Source organism: Lates calcarifer, linkage group LG21 (genome assembly GCF_001640805.2).
Source record: "Lates calcarifer isolate ASB-BC8 linkage group LG21, TLL_Latcal_v3, whole genome shotgun sequence".
Classification (NCBI taxonomy): Eukaryota; Metazoa; Chordata; class Actinopteri; family Centropomidae; genus Lates; species Lates calcarifer.
Window position 1 is genome coordinate 14105598 of NC_066853.1, and position 25312 is coordinate 14130909.

The window sequence follows — 25312 nt, forward strand, 5'->3', positions numbered from 1 at the left end:
TGGATTGATGGATGACAATAACTGACTGATGAGGGACAGATAAATGGATGATAAATGGATAGATGGATGAATGGATGATTTTGTGGATGGATGGATGTATGGATGATTAGATGGATTGAACTCTTCATTCCTAAGCTTTGCCTGGGTGGTGCATGGATGGAAGATTGGGTAGATGATTGGTTGGATGAGTGAATGGGTGGGTTTAGCAATAAATGGATGGATAAATTGATTATTGGAGGACTGGTTGATTGAACAGATTGACTGGTTGAGTGGATGGATGGATGATGTGGTGGATGGATGATTGGACAGTTGTATGTAAGGAAGGATGAATGAATATGATGCTTGATTGGATGGGTTGATGGATCATTGGGTTGGTGAATGGACAGATGGATAATAGGTTAGATGGATGGATGAATGAATAAACTGGGAACAGTGCATTATAATGGAAGCAATATTTATTGGTTTAATGTGTTACACTCTAATCGCTGACTTTTCCAGGTGTGGTGTGGAACACACAGACCAGAGCAAGCTGTAAATTCCATTAAAGTAGATGTACACAGTCCAGGGAAATTCAGGTAAATTCAAACCAATAGTATTTCCTTTAAATCAGACAGCCATGTGCTTGGGGCAAAGGGCAGAAAACCTTGATAAATGGCATGTCATGTAAATGTCAATGTTAAGTAACCTCCTAACAGATTAACTGTAAGTCTCTTTTGTATGTGTCACAGGGTACTGGGCTCCCTTCAGAATTTCCCAGAATTTGCCAAAGCATTCAACTGCAACAAGAGCAGTTACATGGTCCCTGACAACATCTGCCGTGTGTGGTGATCCACCGACCTCTAGGATGGGGACTGTTCTGACGTGGGTCGTCCCTGTCCCCCCTACAGTACCTCTCCCCTCTGACTGCTGGAGCACTCGTGGGTGGCTACAGGGAAGTGACAGCTCCCCTTGGCTCTTAACTGGATGGACCAGGGCTGGTGGACTGACACTGCAGTATGCACTTCCTCTGAGGACAGCAGCGAACTGTACCCTCACGGACAGACAGAGAACTGTCTCCGACTCTGATACTGTAGTTCATTCAATCAGCCTGATTATTCTGCTACTCACTGGATACAATCACTCCTTGTGTTTTTATTTTTCTCTCCATTTTCATCTTGTTTTACTCATCATCTGTGAGTCTGCCAATGTGTATGTGAGTGTGTGTGTATGTGAGTGTGTTTCAGTCAAAATACTGTACAAGTAGTTGGCAAGAGAGGGACAGACAGACAAATGTGCAAACCCACTGGCATATGAATACACCACACACCCACTCACACTCATACACATGTAACAGGACTGAACCACTGCACTGTATGTGGGACTGAGCTGTATGCCTCTCATAAAACCTCAGCTGGTTTCAGCCTTCATCTACATGCTGATACACTCTACAATGTACTCGTATTGTACTCTTTGTTAATACATAGAACTAGATTAGGTAAATTATTACAGAAAATAAGAATTTATTTTGTTGAATAAACCAGTAAGTAGTTAATCGTGATCACATATTACACAATACTGTTCTATATTTCATGTTAATGACTTAACTGCAGTTGACAGGCAGCTGCTGTTCATTAGCAGTATGTCAAATAAACCAAAATGAAGTTTTTGCCTTTACGATGACAGCTGGTCATGAATCATTGAGCTGACAATCGCCAGACACCAGACCGTTTTTATACGTTCACTGAGCCTCCTGTGTGTTTCTGTATGGATGTATGTTTCTCTGGTCTTTGTAAGTCATTACGATCGCTGCCTACTGTTTGTCAAGCAAATTGGTATGCCTTACATGATCTGTTGTGCTACTGTGTGTGAGAGTGTGTCTGTGTATCCTCGGGAGAACAAAGGATAACAAAATGTATCATTAAAGGAATAGTTAGTCTTTTTCACAAATACGCTTATTTGCTTTCTTGCCAAGAGCCAGATGAGACACCCCTTACTCTCTTGTCTGGATGCTACACCTAGCAGCCAGTTACCTTAGCTTAGCATTAAGATAGGAAACAGCTAGCCTGGCTATATCCAAAGTGAAAAAAAGTTGCCTACTGGCACATCTAAACACACATCTAACCACACCTTATATCCTGCTTCTTTAATCACTACAAAAACCAAAGTGTAAAAACATATTCATAGAGTCTGCTGGGTGGTTGTCAACCTCTCAGTGACAATTAAGGAATATGAAAGAGGTATTTGATCTCTCAACAAACTGTCTGCAAGTAAGTAAATAAGTGCATTTCACAAAATGTTGAACTATCCCTCCAAGAAAGGCATAGTGACTTCTCAGTTTGATCTTGGTTTAATCACATAAAGTGCACCATTTTACCCATCTTTTTGTTAAATGATTCTTTTACTGAAGTAAATGTCAGTTGACACAGGATGACAAATTATAATTAAACTTTCAAAGGGATGTTTATCATACCTACTTTAAAAAGGGCGCTGTGGGAGTCTTTGCTGGAACCTAACAAACTTTTCAAAAGTGCATGCATTTTTCTGAATGCAGATGACAGTATGAAGTCAAATTCCAGATTCCAATTCAGCGTTTCTGTACGGCTTTATTCTCTACGTTAAAATGTTTCTGAGGCCATGATATAAGGTTGTTAATTGTGGAAAATATTTCCTTTGCCTTTGTACGATGAATGATGTGCCATGATCATGTAGACCACTACTTCAGATGGTAAACAACACCTGCCATGCTCAGCCTTTATACATTTGTTGTTTCCCTTTGTTTTGTTCCCATTATTGTTTGTGCAAGCTTTCTGTCCCTCTGTCACTGTCGCTCACCCCCTTAGGCTTTCTTTCTTTCTGCCTCTCTCTCACACACTCCACCTGTAGAAAGACAGATATACCTCAGTTGCCTGTATTTAGATACTTTATAATAATGACTGATAATCATCTTGAGGAGCATTTTTTTTCCTTTCAAAATAAATCTTTAAATAACACACTGAGCCTGCAGACGAGTTGTGCTATAACATTTATGTGTGCATTCGTATGTGCTGTTTTAGCGACAGGCTCCGATATATATACAAATATATGTGTGTGTGTATGTGTATAGTTCTACATCAAAGCAGAAATTCAGCATTTTCCCTTTGCCCTTTTATCTAGAATGCAGTCTGTGATGTTCTTAAAAGAAGGTTAAACTATGGAGAGACATTCCTACATTCTGTTTCTCTCATACATTATTGTTGACTTGAGGGGAGTATTAGGAATATGGGGGTTTGGTTTAATTTTGTAATTTCCATAGAGAGAGAAAACAGTTAATTTAAATGCAGCATTAGCCCAAACTCCTTCCCCACTAATTGGACCTATAAGCATTGGGGGAGTAAGGGGCTAATGTGTGAAGTTAGTCAAAAGCACAATGCAAACAAATTAATGTGCAATATCTTTATGGCTGCTCCCAGGCTGCCTACTGGTAAGTATACCCTGTGCTGCAATGAACTAGCAAACACATTTCCTGGCACGGGGATGGCTTGTTCCCAGGCTGAAGAAGGAGTTGCAAACAGTCAGAGATGAACAGGGAATAAGAGAAAAACACTTCAAGAGGTGCAGAGGTAAAAGGCACAGCCAAAGAGAATTATAACACACAGGATGTAGGGGACAGGGGTGCCAGGTAGGAGCACCAGAAATATGGCCAAACTTTGAAGCCAAGTGTCAAAAATATCTTGAAGGAAGGGGGGGGGGGGGGGGCATAGCAGGGGCCAAAGCCAGTGCACACTTGTGCAAATACACAGAAGTAAAGTTGGGAAGTTCAAGACCTTTATCTTATTTATTTCTTCACTTTTCAAAGATCTTACCACAATATATAAACTTAGACCCATTAGTGGTTTGTGCCACATTGTTTCAGTGTACAGTGCTAGTGCAAATACTTTACCTCTGATTGGTGGAGCTGACCAACAGCATTTTATGATATTTGCTCCACATTCCACAAAATTTCACCATTGTGGTAGAGTCAAATAGTTTGGCTTTAAAGACAGTGCAAGGCTGCATTTCTTAAACCTTCTCCAAATGTTCATTTAGTACTTATTCTTTATTTCATTTGCAGCAAAAATCTAAAAAACAAGCCTGTGTGATTTAATATGAACACATTTCCACCTTTCTGAGACTCATTCAAGTATTGTTTTCAGCTGAATATCAGCTACAATTGCTTATTTACTGCCTGACTTCCCCTTTTGCACTCGCTGGCTGGCTGGTAGCACTTTGGCAGATAACTGAAGGTTCACACCACCCACTTTCCTCGTGCTCTCACCCTCCCCGTCATTAGCAGTTATGCTAGCTAACATCACAGCTAACATTACAACACCTCAGCATGTTCCTGGGAGTGTTTTGCACTTTGAACACTATAGCCCGCAGATGTTTTATCCTTAAGTAACATGGAACATGGGGGGTTGGGGGTAGTGGTGGTTGTGGTGGTGGCGTGGGGGGGTAGCCTTTAAACTTAATAAGAATGAAAAAGTGACTTGATTGAAATTATCAAATTAAATAAATATATAAACAAGCATAATTAACACTTCTACACTGTACTCATTCTGAAGGCTGTCTTTAGAAAGTCACCCAAACTAAACCTTCTTTTGTCTTTTGCTCTCAAAACAAAGTTGTGCTCGCCTCTGTTGCCCTTTAGTTGTAAAACGACTCAGCTTTCCTTCATGTGCCCTTTGGGCGACCCTAACAGTGGGTCCAGTGGTATGTGTGTGTGTGTGGGGGGGGACGGGCATGTGGCTTAAGGAATGCCTGTCGGTGTGTGTGTGTGGCAATGCCTGGGGCAGTGTGCGGTGTCTACGCTGTGTGAAAGAGCGGACGCGCACCCATGCACATCTTAAGAGAGCACAAAAGCAAACGTGCATACATGCATGTGCAAATTATGCATTAGGATCATAAGTGAGAAAGTGTTTCAGGCAATTAGAGTGGGCAAAGTACTGCTCCACACTTGATTTGAAAGGAGCTCTTATTGTGAAACACTCGCTGTGCTCTCATTGCTAAAGGGCACTGATAACCTCCCTTTTCAATTTTAAAAGGCTGAATTTCATGTTAAGAGTTTTAATTGCCATCGCTTTAATACTAAGACACTTACAAGCACTGGTTAAAAAAATCTGTCCTATGCCCTTTATCTCACATATATCGGTGCTCTTGATTTAATAAATGAAGTGACTTCTTCCTTTTAAAAACACAGCACTTATGTTAAGTGAGTGCACAGGCACCAAAAGAAACAGTACACCTTTTAATGTATCTTTTTTGACATCTGTCATGATAGAAGTGACACACTGACTCCCAGTGGTGTGTGTCTGTCAGATGTGACATGCAGTACACTAGCGAAATAAAACCATACGCAAAACAGTGAGCCTCAGGGGTTCAGCATTTACACTACAAATGATAAAATTTATCAGTGATCAGTCAAGGCAGGTGATGAATGAAATGAATGAAAGATAAATACAAGATATAAACTTTACAGTCATGACTAATGATGGACTGTTTCAAAATGTTTCCATTAATGACCAACTTGTCTCTCTACTTCTTACCTCTCACTTCTAGCAACAGAAAATTTGACTTGATCAAAATGGGAATATACACCTTTTATATCGCTTATGTATTTCTTTGAGCCATAATACATGTGTATTTGTTCTTACCATAATTAATGTAAAACAGCGACATCCTGTGGTTGTTCACCATATTCATGCTGTTCAGCTGACCCTGTGGTGATTGACTTCAGATTAGGCAAAAGCTTGCTTACATAGAAAATTTTATATCCAGTTTCTTTTAGGGATTTATTTAAAAATCTTCAAATAGCAAATATAAATCTTCTGATTTCTGCATTGGATCTATTTTTTTCCTCACAGGTTAAACTGTGTTGGCTTGCTCAAATGCACTTACACATGCACAGCTAACTTACACCATTTGTATAATTCAGCAATCTGGAGAAAGTCATCCATGCTTTTTGTTCTCCTCACGTTTGACCAGGCTACAGCAGTGCACTTACCCTTTCCTCCTCTCATTTAATCATGCAGTAGTTCAGCATATTTCAGCCTCCCTTCTCACACAAAAAGGGGCATCAATCCTTTAAGTCTCAACAATTACAGGGATATTACAGCAAGAATTTTAGAGCTAGCTTCAAATGAGAATTTCTTTTATTGAAACAAAACAACATTTATCTAGAAACCCACTCTTGATTGTGGGGATTGTAAAGTTACAGAGACTGTCGTCATTAAAGTAACAATTGATCTTCTTTGCAGACAGGTGAAAGACCAGTTTCATTACTTTTACATCTTAGCACAGTCAGTGACACTGCAGACCATGCAATTCTAATTAACTACTTCAAGTTTGGGACTGGCATGAAGGTCACAGCACTTAATTGGTTCAGCTGATATAACACATTTTCTGTCACAATGGGAAATGCCACTTCTTTCTTGACATGCTGTACTCTGCGGGGCTTCTCTTTGTTGCAGGCTTCATTTTGCCTTCCATTTCAATGGTCTCATTAGGCCAAATAATCCATAAGCGCAGTAGTTACACACTTTTGATACCCTGATACACTAGACTCATATGGCAAGTATATTGTGGAGATATAAACTGGTGGATGTTCGGAGTAATTCAGCTTTTTAAAGACAGTCATACAATCGTTATTCTCCAGTTAATTCATTCAAAGAAATTAATTTGCACTTTAATCTTGTGAAGCTTGGACTGCTTTTAATGCTTACATCAACTTGTTGCTTTCTTTAGCTTGTTCAAAATGGAGTAGTTCTGTAGTTATGTAACAAGATCACATTATTCCAATTGTGGCTTTGGCTGAATTTATTTTAAGGTTTTATTGATTTCTTTTGAAGCACAGCTGGATCTGGCCTAAAGCCACTGTTATAACAAACTTGTGAATTCCCTATGAGTCAGTTGAAGAGCAGCAGATTCACATGCAGGGCCCCTTTTGTGGTCCCAAAAACAAGTTTAAGAGCAAAAGAAACCTGGCTATACCTTCAACACCCCTGGGTCTTGAAACAACATGCCTTAGGCCAGGTTCTTCCTCCACTATCCATGCAGACACAACTACTGGTACTGCTACCAGCTCCTCATGCTCCTCCTGCTATCATATTTTTACTTCTATTACAAACAATTGTATATATATTTATAGCATACATTCTATTACATTTTCCTAATTAAAACCAAGCTGTAATCACTATTATCACTACATGACTAGCATTAACTTTGTTGTTGTTCAGCATGGTTTCAACATTTTGTGAAACCCGTTAGCCTCATTTGAGGATGGAACATCTGTCACTTTTGGATGCTAATCACATATTTTCCATATTTCCATCGAATGAGTGCTTTCCACAGAGGGAGCAGCACACTAGTAAACATGTAATCTAAATAGCAGACACACAGCGATAATGTACCACACCTGGCAGACCTCTTATTACACAGCTCCATGTGGTGTACCTGCATAATGATCTATTTAAAGACAGAAATGCCAAATTGAGGCTGGCTGTGAGAGCTGGGAGGGGTGTGTGTCTTGGCGAGTGGTAGCAAGAGGTGGTGTTCTGCTGTTTCTGAAGCAAACAGATTGGGCATGTGAGTAGCATAAACACATAATTATGGTACTAGTTACAAACAAGCTGATGGTATTGAATTGCCAAAAAATTAGTGTGTGTTTAATACAAGCTGTATGTGTGTGTGTATGTTATCATGTTTTCCCATGTGAACATGTGTGTGCAAGTGTTTATGCATGTGGTGTGCGTTTCTGCCAACCCTAATGCATTGCTGCGGTACAGAAAGTTTCCATCTCTACCTCGTTACCCTGTCGGACTGATGTTTGCATCTGGTGCACATGTTCAACATGACGCTGAGTGTATAAGCTTATTTAGGCTGAGCAAGCTTATAACGCTTACACCTCCTGCTCACTGGAAAGTGGATGTGGCACAATCTGCAGTTACAACCAGACAATCTAATTCCCTGTTATTAAATGCAGACTTCAAAATGCTCTTTAGCTGACAGCGCTACTATTACAGATTTGGAGGCTCAGCTGTAATGGCAACTTATGAGCTTACATGTCGGGCAAACAGGAGTTGTTTGATTGCTTCTAGCTGAAATCCAAATACCAGCTGAAATATTTGAGGTTGTGCTTACTTCAGCTTTCATCTTGAGTTCGGTAATATGCCGAAAGTGAAACAGTTCATCAGTTGCTTGTGTTTGATAAACCAAATTAGCAAAATATTCCCCAAGGCCATCTCTGCACATAACAATTAAAAGTGTTTAAGAAAGTGCAGCTCCCCACCCAATTTTCTTTCCATTGTTTTTCCCTTCACATCCTGTGAGTGTGGGACTACTCAAAAAAAAAAAAAAAAAAAGAAAAAGGAAAAAAAGACAGACTTGTGGTAGCCATGGCAACGACATTGCCTGTCCTAACACCCAATATTTCTGATGCCCAGCTGTGTGACATGAATACACAGAGGACACAGATGCACAAACACATACACACATACACACAGACACACACACACACACACACACACACAAGTACATCAAATCATCATTTTACTACCTCTTATTTACAAAATGCTGCCTTTTTTCTACTTGAGCTCTTTTGAGTGACGTGTGACCACACAAAAATGGAAGTGTATCACATCTGGAAAATGTAAAATTGTACAATGTATCATGTCTGACATGGGTCATAAAAAACTGGTTGTATCTGATGGTAGAGTTAATGGATTTCAATCTGAGATGTCAGAAAGAGTTATGATGCATCAAACTGAAGGAGAGAAAACCACAGGAATATGTTTATTTGATTAATTTACAACAGGACAGATAATTACTGTGTCAAGGGAAACTTCACCACTAGACCATGGCAGAGATCCATTGCAATCCATTGCTCACTTTTACACCAGCATCTTACACATGTCTACCAAAATAGCCATGTATCCAATAGAAAAACTGATATCAAAACATAGAGGTGATCTTTTCCTCTCTGTGTCCCCGGGGAGGAGAACTTAATTTCTGTGATGAATTCAGTTTCTTCCTTGCACACCTCTCTTCTGCCAAAAAAAAAAAAAAAAGATGAGCAACATTCTTTTTTTTCTTTTCTTTTTTTTTTTACATGCTTTCTGTACACTGACTGAATGGAGGATGCAAATTAAAGTGTAATGTTCATACATGCAGCTCTATTAAATTGAATTGATTTGATATTGGAGGTATTCTGTGCTTTTATTTTGGAGCTTTGGTGACCAAGGCCACCCCCACCCCCCAATTCATAGTGAAGGAAATATGGGTGCCAAGTTTTATGGCAACCCATCCAACAGTTCACTCAAAACTTCAAGTATCAACCTTGGGGTAGTGCTAGGGTCAAGAGATCACAAATTCATGGTCTGGCTAACATGAATGCCTATTCAGCAGTTTTCAGTCTGGATCAAAGTGCTGGACTCACTGTCATGGCTAAAAACTTTTTTTTTTTTTTTTTTTAACATTAGGATTTAAAAAAAAAAAAAAAGCCATTCATCCTTTTAGGCATATTCTAACACATCTTTAAATGTGAAGGACACACCCAGTACTCATACACTGGCACATACAAGAATTTCACAAACTTTAAAATGAAATCATGTACCCAAGCAAAAATGTAGACAAAGCAGACAACTGCTGTGCAGCCGACGATCCATCCTACCATCAGCAGAGCAGGAAAGAGTTTACGTGATGAAGCTGTTGGATGTACAACTGGAGAGACAAATATAGAAACAATAACAGAGTTGGGATGATGTGGAAAGATTTATTAAATTTAACTCTGGCTCATTTTATGTCTCAATCTTCTGGGTGGAATGTGGGTTTCTTACCTCCCTTGTTCATGGCACCTATCTCCGTTCTAATCTTTTTGTTGTGATGGGTGCAATGCCACGCTCTGTGCTGTGAAGAGTTGACGCTGGCATCCGGCATGGCAGGGTGGAACAAATCTGGTGAATTAGGGATTAAATCCATTCTTAGCCCTTCATTGGTCCCATTTATCTTTAGCCCATTCCCCTGTATTCAGCATTCAAAAAGGCATTATATTACTGACAGGAACTCAAACTATTCCCTCATCTTTTGGAGATGAGGCCATTCCCATTGCATACTTTTCTCTGTGGACCTGGTCCCAGCTGTCCTGGGCCTGCAGCTCCTCTTCCTGTATCCTCCTGAGGGAGCTGCTGCAGCTGGGGCTGACAACTTTGTCTCTTGAGAGATGTTTTGGGTTTTTTCATTTATGTCAATAGATCATTTTTGTAAATATCAGAGGTATGGAGAAACATCTCTTATATGTAATATAGAGGGGTAAATTATTGTTCTAGAGCAAAAACAAATGCTCCATTCATTTTCAGTTGAGCTCTAGAAATTTCCAATAAACACTGAATGTACACCCTAGGCCTTGTGTGGTAGCAAGGTACCAATGAAACCTGTGTACAAGCTTTACAGGAACTGACCAAGATACAAGAAACATGTTTATTTGCTTTCTTTCTGAGAGTGAGATGAGAGTAGGTGGTTACTGTCATCAGCCGCTTAGCTTAGCGCAAAGACTGGAAATAGCTAACCTAACTCTGTTCAAGTAATAAAATCCTCCCACCAGTGCCTCTCAAGCACACTAATTAATACATGATCTTCTTTTTTAAATCCATACAAAAACCAAACTCTAAAATCAAGTTGCAGTTTTACAGTATGTAAATTACTACCCACGCATCGACATCTTGTCCTTGCCAGGCTAGCTGTTTTCCATTGTTTCTAGTTTTTGTGCTAAACCAGTATAGTGTAGCTTTTCAGCCTGGCTTCGTACAGAATATGCAAATATGTTGTTATGAGTGTTATCAGTGCTCTCATCTAACTCTCGACAAGAAAGAACATTTTTTTCTCCAAAATGCACAAAAAGTATATTTCCAAAACTATCTCTTTAAAGGCTAAGGAGAGGTCAGACACAAGAAGAGGAGAGGAGCAGTAATTACTGAAGGCTCTTTACGGACCAACAAAAGCTGAAGGAGGAGAGCAGAGGAAGAGGGAGATCATCTGGTCTAGAAAGCAGCGAGCACAGTAAGACCGAGAGGAAGGGAAGAAAGTGAGAACGGAAAAGAGAGGACACTCACGGTGTAATTGGATGAACACTTGTCACTGCTCCTGAAAATGACAGCTCTCTCTTTCTCCCTCTAACCCCTCTCATCTTTAATAGGCCTCTCCAATCTATTCCTCCTGCTAATTGTACATCTCCACAAGCACCCTCACATGCCCACATATAGCCCATCATCAGTATGGTGCGATTTGAGGGATATGAGGTCAAATTGATGGTATAATTTTATGGAATTACTCTGCTATGATTGAAGAGCGTGGTTGTTGATGACCATCAAAAATCCAGAACTTACTCATGTGTTTTGTATAATCTTTGAAAATAAGTGCCATGATGAGAGAGAAAAAAAACAGTTGCTTATAACATAAGCTACAGTGACTCATATTAAGATAAATTACAGTTGCATCATCTATTTTGAAACAGCTATCCCTGATGATCTGAATGAAACACCTGTTTTTTTTCTATAACCGTGATAACTCCAAATTATTGTAGCTTCTATTCTCTCCCTTCAATAACAAACTAATTTTCTCCTCCTGCTAAGCCAGAATCTGATTCCTCTCCCTTGTGGCAGCGATTGCTGTATATCAGACACAGCATCTTCCTCATCCCTCCTTTGGTGTGACAAGATATGACCCCTGACCACTGCTCAGAACAAGTATCCTTCTGTGTTTCTGAGGTATGAGTTAGTGTTTTGAGCAATAAAATAGACTGTAACACTACATTTGCAAAATATGTTGTACAGCTGTTGGTTTGCATTCTGTTTCATCAACAGAAATGAAAGGTCACAAATTCTCTCCACAGGATTTAGTGTTTTTTTGGTCTCTTTCTACCGTAGTCACTTTCGTTGGGCTGGATTTTCATGCTTATGTCTCGTGTTAACTAATCAGTGCTGTTTATACTTTGAGTTTCAATTTGGATTTCCCTCACTGCAGTCCTGTCTTCCAAGTGATGTATATCTGTGCTCTGCTCGTCTGCTGCCTCATTGGCGTGATCCAGTGGGTATATGGAGGGGAGCCCTGTCGACTCATGGTAAAATCTACTCCTGGTAGCATCTACAAAGCAGGAGATGTGGTGATAGGGGGTCTGTTCCCCGTTCATATGAAGGCACCGCAGCCTGAGTTGGATTTTCGGAGTGAAAAGGTTAACGCCTCCTGTGAAATGTAAGATGAAGAGATTAATTCTTTCTGTTTTTGAACATGTTTAACCAAACTTTTAATTTTTAATACATGTGTCCTGACTTCTGATGTTCATTTTTCCTGCTATTATTTTCCTCTGTACAGTTTCTACCAGCGAGGTTATCGCTGGCTTCAGGTCATGATCTTTGCAGTGGAGGAAATCAACAACAGCTCGCATCTCCTGCCCAACTTCACCCTCGGTTATCTGGCAGCTGATACCTGCCTGGCAGAGAGCACCACTCTGTTAGCAGCTCTGGCTATGGTATCTGGACAGGAAGTTCATCTGGCAAACTCAGAATGTGGATCTGTACCTACAGTGCCAGTGATTGTCGGTGATGCTCGCACATCATCCTCTATTGTTGTTGCAAACACCCTCGGGGTGTTTGATATACCCATGGTGAGGATAAGTGATGTGCAAACATAATGACAATGCATGTGCTTGTTGGTTTTGTTGTGAATGACATCTAACACTGTTTTACAGTATTATATGTCTCTCTTCTGTTCTTTCACTCTTATGTTTGGATTCTCAGTCACTGAACAGTCGCAGGGAGATGGGTCATATGTAGAAAATAAAGTTTTAATTCTGGGGTTACTTTACTATAACTCTGCTTATATGTCAACCCCCATTTTTCTTACTCACTTCTGTCCTCTTGTCTGTCTCAAACTGTGTAATAAGTGCTGGTATTCTTCACAGGTGAGCTACTTAGCCTCCTGTGAGTGTTTGAGTGATAAGAGGAGGTATCCGCTCTTTTTCCGCACCATGACCAGCGATGTTGCACAAGCCCAGGCTATGGCTGAGCTGCTGCGTCTGATGGGGTGGACCTGGGTGGGGCTTGTATCTGCGGATGATGATTTTGGCAGATCTGGGATTCAGATGTTAGTTGATGCACTCAGGGGAACCGAAGTGTGTGTTGCTTACCATGAAGTGATTCCAGAGGTACTGTAATGCCTCAATTTTCTCTCCCACTATTTTGTCTCCTCCTTACAATGTGCAGTTCTCTGTCTGATTCTAAATATCTCTCTTTTCTCTCTCTTCATCCAAGGGCTATTCAAAGACAGTGATAAAAAGGATTGTTGAAACCATCCAGAAATCCACTGCCAGAGTTGTGGTGACATTTCTTATAGGTCAGGATGCAAAGGTTATTTAATTTATGATGTAATTTTCAATTAGACATACAGATATTATGAAGAGTAGATGCATCCACTCTGGATGCATGATACACCTCTGCTTCTCATCCCTTTGTCAGGCTTTGTTTGATGAAGTGGTGCACAGGAATATAACAGATAAGCAGTGGATTGCTACTGATGCTTGGGTTACGTATGGCTCTGTCTCAGTTCCTCGCAACACTCTCTCATTGGCTGGGACAATTGGGTTTGCTGTGAGGAAGGCTGATATCCCTGGACTGGGAGCCTTTCTGACTCGTGTGAATCCAGGCCTGAGTGACCCTTTCTTGAAGGAACTCTGGGAAACAGTGTTTGGATGCTCTCTTAGTGCTGGCCAGAAGGGGACATCATGCTCAGGCTCAGAGGTCCTAGGTGAGAAAGATAGAAAAAGAGCCATTTCCATCATTTGACATATATTTATTTTTTGCTTATTTATTCTCTGCGATGAGTCACTTCTAGGCATTGGAGAGAGTGTGTACACAGATGTGTCTCAGCTAAGATTCACTTATAATGTCTACAAAGCTGTGTACGCCATCGCCCATGCAATAAAAGACATGTTGGCCTGTGAGCCTGGAAAAGGTCCCTTCCTAGACGGCCAGTGCCCTGATGTCCAGAGGCTGCAGCCTCTGCAAGTAAATAAAATTCTATGATCTTTAGATGTCACAAATTTCATCATGTTCAGAAGTGATATGAAACAACCCTTTTCTTTCTTTCAGATAGCCCACTACCTGCGAGAAGTGAACTTTACAACACCTTTGAAGGAATGGATGAACTTTGATGAAAACGGAGACCCACCCGCTTCATATGATATCATCAACTGGCATGTGACAACTCAAGGGACAATAGAGTTTGTCACTGTTGGTCATTTTATGTCCTCTCAGGGGTCAACTTTTCACATTGACATGGACAGAGTAGTGTGGGGAGGAGGCAGCGGACATAAGGTGTCGATCTTTTTTTTGTTAATAACAACTCTCTTTTGTAGTTACCCAGAAATTCAAGTGTGTGTTGCTTCTAAATTCTCTGTACTTGCCTGATACTAGGTGCCTGTGTCTGTATGTAGCAACCCTTGCCCTCCTGGTACAAGGAAAGCTGTGCAGAAGGGGAGACCTGTGTGCTGCTTTGACTGTCTGCCTTGTGCTGATGGAGAAATCAGCAATGAAACAGGTACTTTAGACTTTACATTTGAGTTGTTTGAATAAATGCATATGATTAACTGGGGTTCTTCCACTGCATATAAGCAATCAGAACACGATATACATATGTTTGACCAGCCATTGTAGGCCCAGTCTTGTCTAACAACCCTTTGGATGACTTGCAAAATTTCTTGCCATTCACAATGAGCACTAGATTAGAATTCAGCTTTACAGTTGAATGGAACAATTGGTGGAATGTGGAGTAAAACCAGAAAAAAAGAAGGTTCTTAATGCTGTTTATGCTCCTTAGCAAAAATTAAGGGGTTTAAAAACAAAATCCAAGGCTTATTTAAGGATTCTGGGTTCTAATCTTGCAGATTATAGAAAACTGTGCTTTTTTTATATCAAGGAGTATTAGTCTGCTAGTGATTGCATTTGTAATTCCTTAACAACCCCAAAATCCTAAACTCACTGAAACTACCACCATCACTATTACTACTACTATTAAATATAATCATTTGCCATAATAATATACTGTAAATAAATGTTAAATGGTCCAAATCTCTGCTTGTGGCAGGTTTTATCCACTTCTCTCTCCATATTTTATGAGAGATGGTCCTAAGATTAAAGTTTGAATTCTACTGTATGTTATTTAATGTAAAGAAAAGAGTAAACACATCTGCTATCTCCCTCTCTCTTGTGATCGCTCTCTCTCTTTGTCTCTTCACAGGATCAGTGGAGTGTATTCGGTGTCCTGAGCGTTTCTGGTCAAACTCAAACAACACAGTCTGTGTTCCCCGGCAGGTGGATTTCCTTTCTTACAACGACACCATGGGAATTGTTCTCTCCATCCTCTCAGCTGTTGGGGCAGCACTGACAACTGCCACATATGCCACCTTCCTTTACCACCGACACACACCACTGGTAAAGTATAGCAGCATCCCAGGTGATGCTGAATCACATTTTAGAGAGTATTACATAATAGTTTCATCATGTGAAAAGAATAACTTTGTACTGATACTACAGTTTCCTAAAAAAAATAAATTATAATAAGTATAATCATATTCAACACAACTTCTCTCTGCGTCTCCTCATTTCAAAATCCTTCTCATTTTAAGGTGCGAGCCAACAACTCAGAGGTGAGCTTCATGCTCCTGCTGTCTCTCAAGTTGTGCTTCTTATGCGCGCTTGCTTTCATTGGGCAGCCACTGGCTTGGTTATGTATGTTAAGACATACGCTGTTTGGAATTAGCTTTGTGCTGTGTATCTCCTGCCTGCTGAGTCCGCACTGTGGTGGTCCTGGTGGCCTTTCGATCCACACTGCCAGGGGAGAACCTGATGCGTTATGTTGGTCCTGCTCAGCAGAGGGTGGGAATCTCCATCTGCACCCTGGTACAGGTGATTCTGCTTTTAACATATACCAGTTCTAATTTAACTCATTCCTGTTGAGATTCTTGTGTGAGTGAGGTTTTCACACCCCACCGCCAGCCTGTCCTATAAGGACAGCATTACTTAAATAGATAGAGATTTATTATAGATAGATAATTATTCAAAGTCCTGGTTCCAAATTGCTTTCTCTTATAGTGTGATGTCTGCTTTAATTTTCTTTGTATTCTAAACATATTTCCCTCTCCGTGCCTGACTCAACCTTCCTCTCCCAGGTGCTGATTTGTGGGCTGTGGCTGACCCTGGCTCCTCCTCAGCCTACAGAAAGAGACATTGTGGACAACTGGGGACCCAAGATAATTCTTGAATGTGCTACGGGCTCCGTGGTAGGCTTCTCCTTTGTCCTGGGTTACATCGGCTTGCTGGCCTGTGTCTGCCTCCTCCTGGCCTTCCTAGCAAGGAAACTGCCTGACAACTTTAATGAAGCCAAACTGATCACCTTCAGCATGCTGATCTTCTGCACTGTGTGGGTGGCCTTTGTGCCCGCTTACATTAGCTCTCCTGGGAAATACGCTGTTGCAGTGGAGATTTTTGCCATTCTGGCCTCAAGTTATGGCCTTTTGTTCTGTATCTTTGCCCCAAAGTGCTTTGTGATTCTTCTGAGGCCTGAGAGGAACACCAAAAAACACCTGATGGCCAGATAGATAAGTTAATAGAAAAGGCATAAATGATTTAGTATGACTTTGAAAGCAGGCCTGTACTTTTCTGAACTATATGGTGTCCATAATGACACACACAATAAAATACAATGATATAGATAAAATAAACAAATAAAAGTCATGAAATTAAGTTATTGTCACCTTCTTATGTCAAGTTATACATACATCATACATAGCATAACACAGAGTCCATGTTGAGATGTAATACTAACAATAGTAACGATAGCTATAAAAAATAATGAGTTCAAATAGTAATAATAGTCATAACAATAAGACTACCATTAACACTAATAAAATTTAAATGTAACCAAATCTGTTGAGCTGGATCTTAGGAGCCACAGGAGACTCTACAGCTCCAGAAGCAGAAAAAGCTGCAGTAAGCAACAGGAGAGGAAGAGAGAGATGAAAGCACAAAACTACAACAGAGAATAATGAAGAGAGAGGAAAAAGAGAAAGAGAGAGAGAGAGGCGCACACCCTGGACGCTAATGTGCTTGAGGGTGAAACACACAGTTATATTGATGCAAATGAGAAACTTACCCAACCCGCCGAGTGGTAACCAGAGGAGCCTGAAATAAAAAACAAAACAAAATAGGTGCTAACTGAAAGTTAAGGCAGAACCTAAAGTTTTTAGTTTGGATTTAAAGGCCTCAACTGAGTCGGCCTCTAATATCAATAGGGAGGTTATTCCAGAGGAAGGGGTATAGGAGAAGGCCCTGCAGCCTGCTGACTTACTTGATCAAACTGGTGTCTATACTGAGCTGGGCCAATAACAAGCATTTCAGTTTTATCTGAATTAAGAAGCAGTATGTTCCAAGACATCCAGTTTTTCACAGAAAACAAACAGACCTCTAATTCCTTAATTTGAGAGACATTGTCAGCCTTTATAGGCACATACAACTGGGTATCATCAGCATAACAGTGAGAATTCATTCCATGATTCAACTGGTACAACTTTCAATGGACCCTATTGCTGCAGTGAAAGGGACCAGGACCTCTGGTAATCGCTCACCAAGGGCAGATAAAGTTGAGGGACCAATGTGTCTGGTAGAAAATGCATTTGAAGCAATCAAGACCACAAGGTTGGAGACCTACCAAACTCTGCATTACCAGAGTGACTGGCGAATGCACCAGGATGCTGGGCAAAAGAGTCCTTTGAGTGGGTGTAGCTAACCACACCATCACTCAGGAATTCTGGGTAGCCAACATAAAAGACTCTTGCATCATTGGACTGGACTTGCTGGCTAAATAAAGGGCTGTGGTTGGCATAGCTGGGGCTATGCTCAGAATCAGACTTTATTGCCAAGTAAGTATGCATATACAAGGAATTTGTCTTGGTATATCGGTGTTAAAAAAAAAACAGGGATAGTAAACAAAGACAGATAGAAAGTAGAAGTAAGAGTAAAGAGCAAAAAGCAAATACTACATTTACAAGGAACATAAATATAATTTAAATGTAAAGTGTAGAGTGAAAATGTATGAGGGTGGCAGTGGCAGTGATTGGTCCTCCGTCCCACCAACTACAGCTCAGGAGCCTGTCATGACAATGCTGGTGGTGGCAGCCCTGCACGACACGTCAACGACAATGCCCAGCCCACCGACCACACTCACAGTGGTCCAGCCTGGTCAGCCATGATGGGTTCCTCTACTGCCGCTGGCAAGTTCCTGGGGGCAAATGTGACAACCTCCAATGCCTGGTGCCCCACCGGCTTCCTCCTAAGGTGCTGCAGCTCGTCTATGGCTCGGTGGTGGCAGGCCACTTTGGGATCACAAAACTCTGTCTCCATTCGCAATTATACTGGCCAGGGTGTAGTCAGGAAGTAGAACTCTACGTGCATGGCTGTGACACCTGCACTGCTAAGAAGGGACCAAACCGGTGGTCACACAATCCCTTGCAACAGTACCAGGTGAGTGCTCCTGTGGCCCTCCCCCTGAACCAGAGGCTGGGGGAGAACCTGGTACAGACTACCTTTACTAACTGCAAGAATGGCTCTGAGAGGTGCACAAACTGACCAGGTAAGCCCTCTCAGATGCTGGGGTGAGAGTGTGGGTCCACACCCCTGAGCGGAAGAGTGGTCTTTCCCCCAAACTGATGAATCATTGGAAAGGCCCTTGTACTGTTCTTGAAAAACTGTTAGATGTTGTGTACAGGGTGTGGCTGGTCAAGGAACTCCACCGTGACCGGCTTTCACCCTACCAACCCCTGGCTCTGCCAGAGGGTGAGTTGGGGGTAGAGACCAGCCCCAGGCATGCTCTCGACAGCCAACACCCACAAGTGGACCACCGGAGCAGGCCAGCCAACAGTGCTAACTTCCCCAATGCCTCAGAGACATTGTTGTGGACAATTAGGTTGCTGGGACAGCTAACCAGCAAGGTGGGGTGATGTTCCCTTTATGCTGTGTTAGTGTGGTAATTATTCTTTTCGTTAAGAGTCCGTTGAGAGCATGTTGAGAGGTGTTTTACAATGAACCTGCCACAATACATACACAAGTAAATAATTTTCACACTTAAACAACATGTGTTAGTTAGTCATTTTATGTTCCCTTTATGTTGTGTTAGTGTGGTAATTATTCTTTTAGTCCCTTAAGAGCATGTTCACTATACAAATTATTTTATTGTTATTGAAGTTTATGCATCATGATCATAACATTTGTTTGGAAAGCTTGCCGTTGAACACTGTAAACTTTACCACTGCTCCATTTGAACTGTCCATAACTGCAGAAAGGCATCAGAATGAATTCAAGCTGTGGTATCTGGGGTATAGTGAGTGCCAAATGGACTATAATGAATAACTGATGAAAATAAATAGTAGCATAGTACCACTGTTGTTGTGATTTGCTGTGAATAAAAGACAATACAACACAATTTTTTCAGTGTCCGTGTTTTTTGCTTTCTTTACTTTTCAGTGAAGTGTTCAATAATTATTTCATGAAAAACAAGGAGCTAAGAATATGTATGTTAAGATAAGCCTTTTACTGACCCCCAAGCCCTTGAGCAAATTTAGATTTTTCAATAGCGGAAGAACAGAAATTGCACCAACAATGGAATGAACAGTAAGAATACAAAATAAAAATGCACATGGGAAGCTAAAAAAAAAATCAAAGGTTAAACAGTATACATAAACTTGTGCCAATAGTGTCGTACAATCTAAAAACTAAATTATAGTTAAGTAGTAGCAAAGTGCAGTATGTAGGAGGTGGGGACATCTACGGCAAGGCCTGCAGGCAGACTCTATTGGGGAAATTACAGTTGCATCATCTATTTTGAAACAGCTATCCCTGATGATCTGAACGAAACACTTTTTTTTTTTTCCATAACCGTGATAACTCCAAATTACTGTAGCTTCTATTCTCTCCCTTCAATAACAAACTAATTTTCTCCTCCTGCTAAGCCAGAATCTGATTCCTCTCCCTTGTGGCAGTGGTTTTTGTATTTCAGACACAGCGTCTTCCTCATCCCTCCTTTGGTGTGACAAGATATGACCCCCGACCACTGCTCAGAGCAAGTATCCTTTTGTGTTTCTGAGGTATGAGTTATGTATATGCATATCTGTGCTCTGCTCCTCTGCTGCCTTGCTGGGATGATCCAGTGGGTATATGGAGGGGAGCCCTGTCAACTCATGGTAAAGTCTACTCCCGGAAGCATCTACAAAGCAGGAGATGTGGTGATCGGGGGTCTGTTCCCCGTTCATAAGAAGGCACCGCAGCCTGAGTTGGATTTTCGGAGTGAGGAGGTTAACGCCTCTTGTGAAATGTAAGTTTTTGTAATTTTTTGTGTTTTTAAGAGATTAATATTTTCTGTTCTTGAACATGTTTAACCAAACTAAGTCAATTTTTAATATGTGTCCTGACTTCTGATGTTCATCTTTCCTGCTATTACTTTCCTCTGTTCAGTTTCAACCAGCGAGGTTATCGCTGGCTTCAGGTCATGATCTTTGCAGTGGAGGAAATCAACAACAACTCGCATCTCCTGCCCAACTTCACCCTCGGTTATCTGGCAGCTGATACCTGCCTGGTAGAGAGCACCACTCTGTTAGCAGCTCTGGCTATGATATCTGGACAGGAAGCTCATCTGGCAAACTCAGAATGTGGATCTGTACCTACAGTGCCAGTGATTGTCGGTGATGCTCGCCCATCATCCTCTATTGTTGTTGCAAACACCCTCGGGGTGTTTGATATACCCATGGTGAGGATAAGTGATGTGTTGCAAACATAATGACAATGCATGTGCTTGTTGGTTTTGTTGTGAATAACATCTAACACTGTTTTACAGTATTATATGTCTCTCTTCTGTTCTTTCACTCTTATGTTTAGATTGTGCAGTGTTACACTGCTGCCTCACAGTAGGAAGCTCATGGGCCCCCAATAGCTCTAACTTTGGTCTGTGTTCAGTTTGCAGGTTTGCGTTAATGAGTGTTTCCTCTGACTACTTCTGTATTTTTAGGTATTGTAGATGCTTTTGCAGTTGGCTTTGATCAAAGCACAAGCTGATTCCCGGTCACTGAACAGTTGCTGCTTGTACATCGTTAAGATGGGTCAAATATAGAGAATAAAGTTTTATCTCTGGGGCTACTTTACTATAACTCTGCTTATATGTCGACCCGTTTTTCTTACTCGCTTCTGTCCTCTTGTCTGTCTCAAAATGTGTAATAAGTGCTGATATTCTTCACAGGTGAGCTACTTAGCCTCCTGTGAGTGTTTGAGTGATAAGAGGAGGTATCCACTTTTTTTCCGCACCATGCCCAGCATTGCTGCACAAGCCCAGGCCATGGCTGAGCTGCTGCGTCTGATGGGGTGGACCTGGGTGGGGCTTGTGTCTGCGGATGATGATTTTGGCAGATCTGGGATTCAGATGTTAGTTGATGCACTCAGGGGAACCGAAGTGTGTGTTGCCTACCATGAAGTGATTCCAGAGGTACTGTAATGCCTCAATTTTCTCTCCCACTATTTTGTCTCCTCCTTACAATGTGCAGTTCTCTGTCTGATTCTAAATATCTCTCTTTCATGTCCAAGGGCTATTCAAAGACAGTGATAAAAAGGATTGTTGAAACCATCCAGAAATCCACTGCCAGAGTTGTGGTGACATTTTTTATAGTTCAGGAGGCAAAGGTTATTTAATTTACGATGTAATTTTCATTTAGATATACAGATATTATGAGGAGTAGATGCATCCACTCTGGTGCATGATACACCTCTGCTTCTCATCCCTTTGTCAGGTTTTGTTTGACGAAGTGGTGCACAGGAATATAACAGATAAGCAGTGGATTGCTAATCATGCTTGGGTTACGTATGGCTCTGTCTCAGTTCCTCGCAACACTCTCTCATTGGCTGGGACAATTGGGTTTGCTGTGAGGAAGGCTGATATCCCTGGACTGGGAGCCTTTCTGACTCGTGTGAATCCAGGCCTGAGTGACCCTTTCTTGAAGGAACTCTGGGAAACAGTGTTTGGATGCTCTCTTAGTGCTGGCCAGAAGGGGACATCATGCTCAGGCTCAGAGGTCCTAGGTGAGAAAGATAGAAAAAGAGCCATTTCCATTATTTGACATGTATTTGTTTTTTGCTTACCGTAATTTCCGGACTATAAGCCGCTACTTTTTTCACACGCTTTTGAAACTTGCGGCTTAAACAATGATGCGGCTAATTGATAGATTTTTACGTGCTAACCAGTTTCATGCAGCAAAAACATTTAGACACCTGCGGCTTATAGACAAGTGCGGCCAGTATATGTACTTTATTTTTTTTTCTTTTTAAATTTAGTGGGTGCGGCTTATAGTCAGGTGTGCTCAATAGTCCGGAAATTACAGTATTTATTCTCTGTGATGAGTCACTTCTAGGCATTGGGGAAAGTTTGTACACAGATGTGTCTCAGATAAGAATCACTTATAATGTCTACAAAGCTGTGTACGCCATCGCCCATGCAATAAAAGACATGTTGGCATGTGAGCCTGGAAAAGGTCCCTTCCTAGACGGCCAGTGCCCTGATGTCCGGAGGCTTCAGCCTCTGCAAGTAAATAAAATTCTACGATCTTTAGATGTCACAAATTTCATCATTTTCAGAAGTGATATGAAACAACCTTTTTCTCTCTCTCAGATAGCCCACTACCTGCGAAAAGTGAACTTTACAACACCTTTGAAGGAATGGATGAACTTTGATGAAAACGGAGACCCACCCGCTTCATATGATATCATCAACTGGCATGTGACAGCTCAAGGGACAATAGAGTTTGTCACTGTTGGTCATTTTATGTCCTCTCAGGGGTCAACTTTTCACATTGACATCGACAGAGTAGTGTGGGGAGGAGGCAGCGGACATAAGGTGTCGATCTTTTTTTTGTTAATAACAACTCTCTTTTGTAGTTACCCAGAAATTCAAGTGTGTGTTGCTTCTAAATTCTCTGTACTTGCCTGATACTAGGTGCCTGTGTCTGTATGTAGCAACCCTTGCCCTCCTGGTACAAGGAAAGCTGTGCAGAAGGGGAGACCTGTGTGCTGCTTTGACTGTCTGCCTTGTGCTGATGGAGAAATCAGCAATGAAACAGGTACTTTAGACTTTACATTTGAGTTGTTTGAATAAATGCATATGATAAACTGGGGTTCTTCCACTGCATATAAGCAATCAGAACACGATATACATATGTTTGACCAGCCATTGTAGGCCCAGTCTTGTCTAACAACCCTTTGGATGACTTGCAAAATTTCTTGCCATTCACAATGAGCACTAGATTAGAATTCAGCTTTACAGTTGAAAACCCTTATATTTATCATATTAAGATTAAGGTGGAATGTGGAGTAAAACCAGAAAAAAAGAAGGTTCTTAATGCTGTTTATGCTCCTTAGCAAAAATTAAGGGGTTTAAACACAAAATCCAAGGCTTATTTAAGGATTCTGGGTTCTAATCTTGCAGATTATAGAAAACTGTGCTTTTTTTATATCAAGGAGTATTAGTCTGCTAGTGATTGCATTTGTAATTCCTTAACAACCCCAAAATCCTAAACTCACTGAAACTACCACCATCACTATTACTACTACTATTAAATATAATCATTTGCCATAATAATATACTGTAAATAAATGTTAAATGGTCCAAATCTCTGCTTGTGGCAGGTTTTATCCACTTCTCTCTCCATATTTTATGAGAGATGGTCCTAAGATTAAAGTTTGAAGTCTACTGTATGTTATTTAATGTAAAGAAAAGAGTAAACACATCTGCTATCTCCCTCTCTCTTGTGATCGCTCTCTCTTTGTCTCTTCACAGGATCAGTGGAGTGTATTCGGTGTCCTGAGCGTTTCTGGTCAAACTCAAACAACACAGTCTGTGTTCCCCGGCAGGTGGATTTCCTTTCTCACAACGACACCATGGGAATTGTTCTCTCCATCCTCTCAGCTGTTGGGGCAGCACTGACAACTGCCACATATGCCACCTTCCTTTACCACCGACACACACCACTGGTAAAGTATAGCAGCATCCCAGGTGATGCTGAATCACATTTTAGAGAGTATTACATAATAGTTTCATCATGTGAAAAGAATAACTTTGTACTGATACTACAGTTTCCTAAAAAAAATAAATTATAATAAGTATAATCATATTCAACACAACTTCTCTCTGCGTCTCCTCATTTCAAAATCCTTCTCATTTTAAGGTGCGAGCCAACAACTCAGAGGTGAGCTTCATACTCCTGCTGTCTCTCAAGTTGTGCTTCTTATGCGCGCTTGCTTTCATTGGGCAGCCACTGGCTTGGTTATGTATGTTAAGACATACGCTGTTTGGAATTAGCTTTGTGCTGTGTATCTCCTGCCTGCTGAGCCGCACTGTGGTGGTCCTGGTGGCCTTTCGATCCACACTGCCAGGGGAGAACCTGATGCGTTATGTTGGTCCTGCTCAGCAGAGGGTGGGCATCTCCATCTGCACCCTGGTACAGGTGATTCTGCTTTTAACATATACCAGTTCTAATTTAACTCATTCCTGTTGAGATTCTTGTGTGAGTGAGGTTTTCACACCCCACCGCCAGCCTGTCCTATAAGGACAGCATTACTTAAATAGATAGAGATTTATTATAGATAGAGAATTATTCAAAGTCCTGGTTCCAAATTGCTTTCTCTTATAGTGTGATGTCTGCTTTAATTTTCTTTGTATTCTAAACATATTTCCCTCTCTGTGCCTGACTCAACCTTCCTCTCCCAGGTGCTGATTTGTGGGCTGTGGCTGACCCTGGCTCCTCCTCAGCCTACAGAAAGAGACATTGTGGACAACTGGGGACCCAAGATAATTCTTGAATGTGCTACGGGCTCCGTGGTAGGCTTCTCCTTTGTCCTGGGTTACATCGGCTTGCTGGCCTGTGTCTGCCTCCTCCTGGCCTTCCTAGCAAGGAAACTGCCTGACAACTTTAATGAAGCCAAACTGATCACCTTCAGCATGCTGATCTTCTGCACTGTGTGGGTGGCCTTTGTGCCCGCTTACATTAGCTCTCCTGGGAAATACGCTGTTGCAGTGGAGATTTTTGCCATTCTGGCCTCAAGTTATGGCCTTTTGTTCTGTATCTTTGCCCCAAAGTGCTTTGTGATTCTTCTGAGGCCTGAGAGGAACACCAAAAAACACCTGATGGCCAGATAGATAAGTTAATAGAAAAGGCATAAATGATTTAGTATGCCTTTGAAAG

The 25312-nt window shown here is 41.2% G+C and overlaps 3 protein-coding genes across 4 annotated transcripts in view; all 3 read left to right on the forward strand.

Moving 5' to 3' along the window:
• The window catches only part of LOC108900938 (neprilysin), a 29874-nt gene extending 26905 nt beyond the window's left edge, over positions 1 to 2969 (forward strand). For both annotated transcript variants that reach the window (XM_018702221.2, XM_018702222.2), the window contains exons 22-23: positions 499 to 575; positions 729 to 2969. In XM_018702221.2, the coding sequence (XP_018557737.1) occupies positions 499 to 575; positions 729 to 828 (177 nt within the window). In that variant the 3' untranslated portion in view covers positions 829 to 2969. The remainder of the gene's footprint in view (positions 1 to 498; positions 576 to 728) is intronic.
• Positions 2970 to 12160: 9191 nt separating this feature from the next.
• On the forward strand, positions 12161 to 16652 carry LOC108900890 (extracellular calcium-sensing receptor). Its single transcript, XM_018702156.2, is given in 12 exon segments — positions 12161 to 12237; positions 12358 to 12649; positions 12947 to 13189; positions 13296 to 13391; positions 13500 to 13788; positions 13876 to 14048; positions 14133 to 14357; positions 14457 to 14580; positions 15280 to 15473; positions 15668 to 15832; positions 15834 to 15947; positions 16211 to 16652. Coding segments are annotated over 12 exon segments (2406 nt in total). The 5' UTR covers positions 12161 to 12175; the 3' UTR covers positions 16640 to 16652.
• A 2895-nt stretch (positions 16653 to 19547) lies between these two features.
• Positions 19548 to 25266, forward strand: LOC108900941 (extracellular calcium-sensing receptor-like). Its single transcript, XM_051065523.1, has 9 exons — positions 19548 to 20406; positions 20463 to 20838; positions 21325 to 21567; positions 21666 to 21761; positions 22429 to 22968; positions 23068 to 23191; positions 23908 to 24101; positions 24296 to 24574; positions 24838 to 25266. Exons 1-9 carry the CDS (start codon positions 20189 to 20191, stop codon positions 25264 to 25266), a joined length of 2499 nt encoding a protein of 832 aa, XP_050921480.1. The 5' UTR covers positions 19548 to 20188.
• The last annotated feature ends 46 nt before the right edge of the window (positions 25267 to 25312 follow it).

Coding starts and splice junctions, on each gene's coding strand:
- LOC108900941 (XM_051065523.1), top strand. CDS start 20,189: ATGTATATGCATATCTGTGCTCTGCTCCTCTGCTGCCTTGCTGGGATG. Junction 21,762..22,428: donor TTATAGTTCAGGAGGCAAAG/GTTATTTAATTT, acceptor GGCTTATAGTCA/GGTGTGCTCAATAGTCCGGA. Junction 23,192..23,907: donor AGAAATCAGCAATGAAACAG/GTACTTTAGACT, acceptor GTCTCTTCACAG/GATCAGTGGAGTGTATTCGG.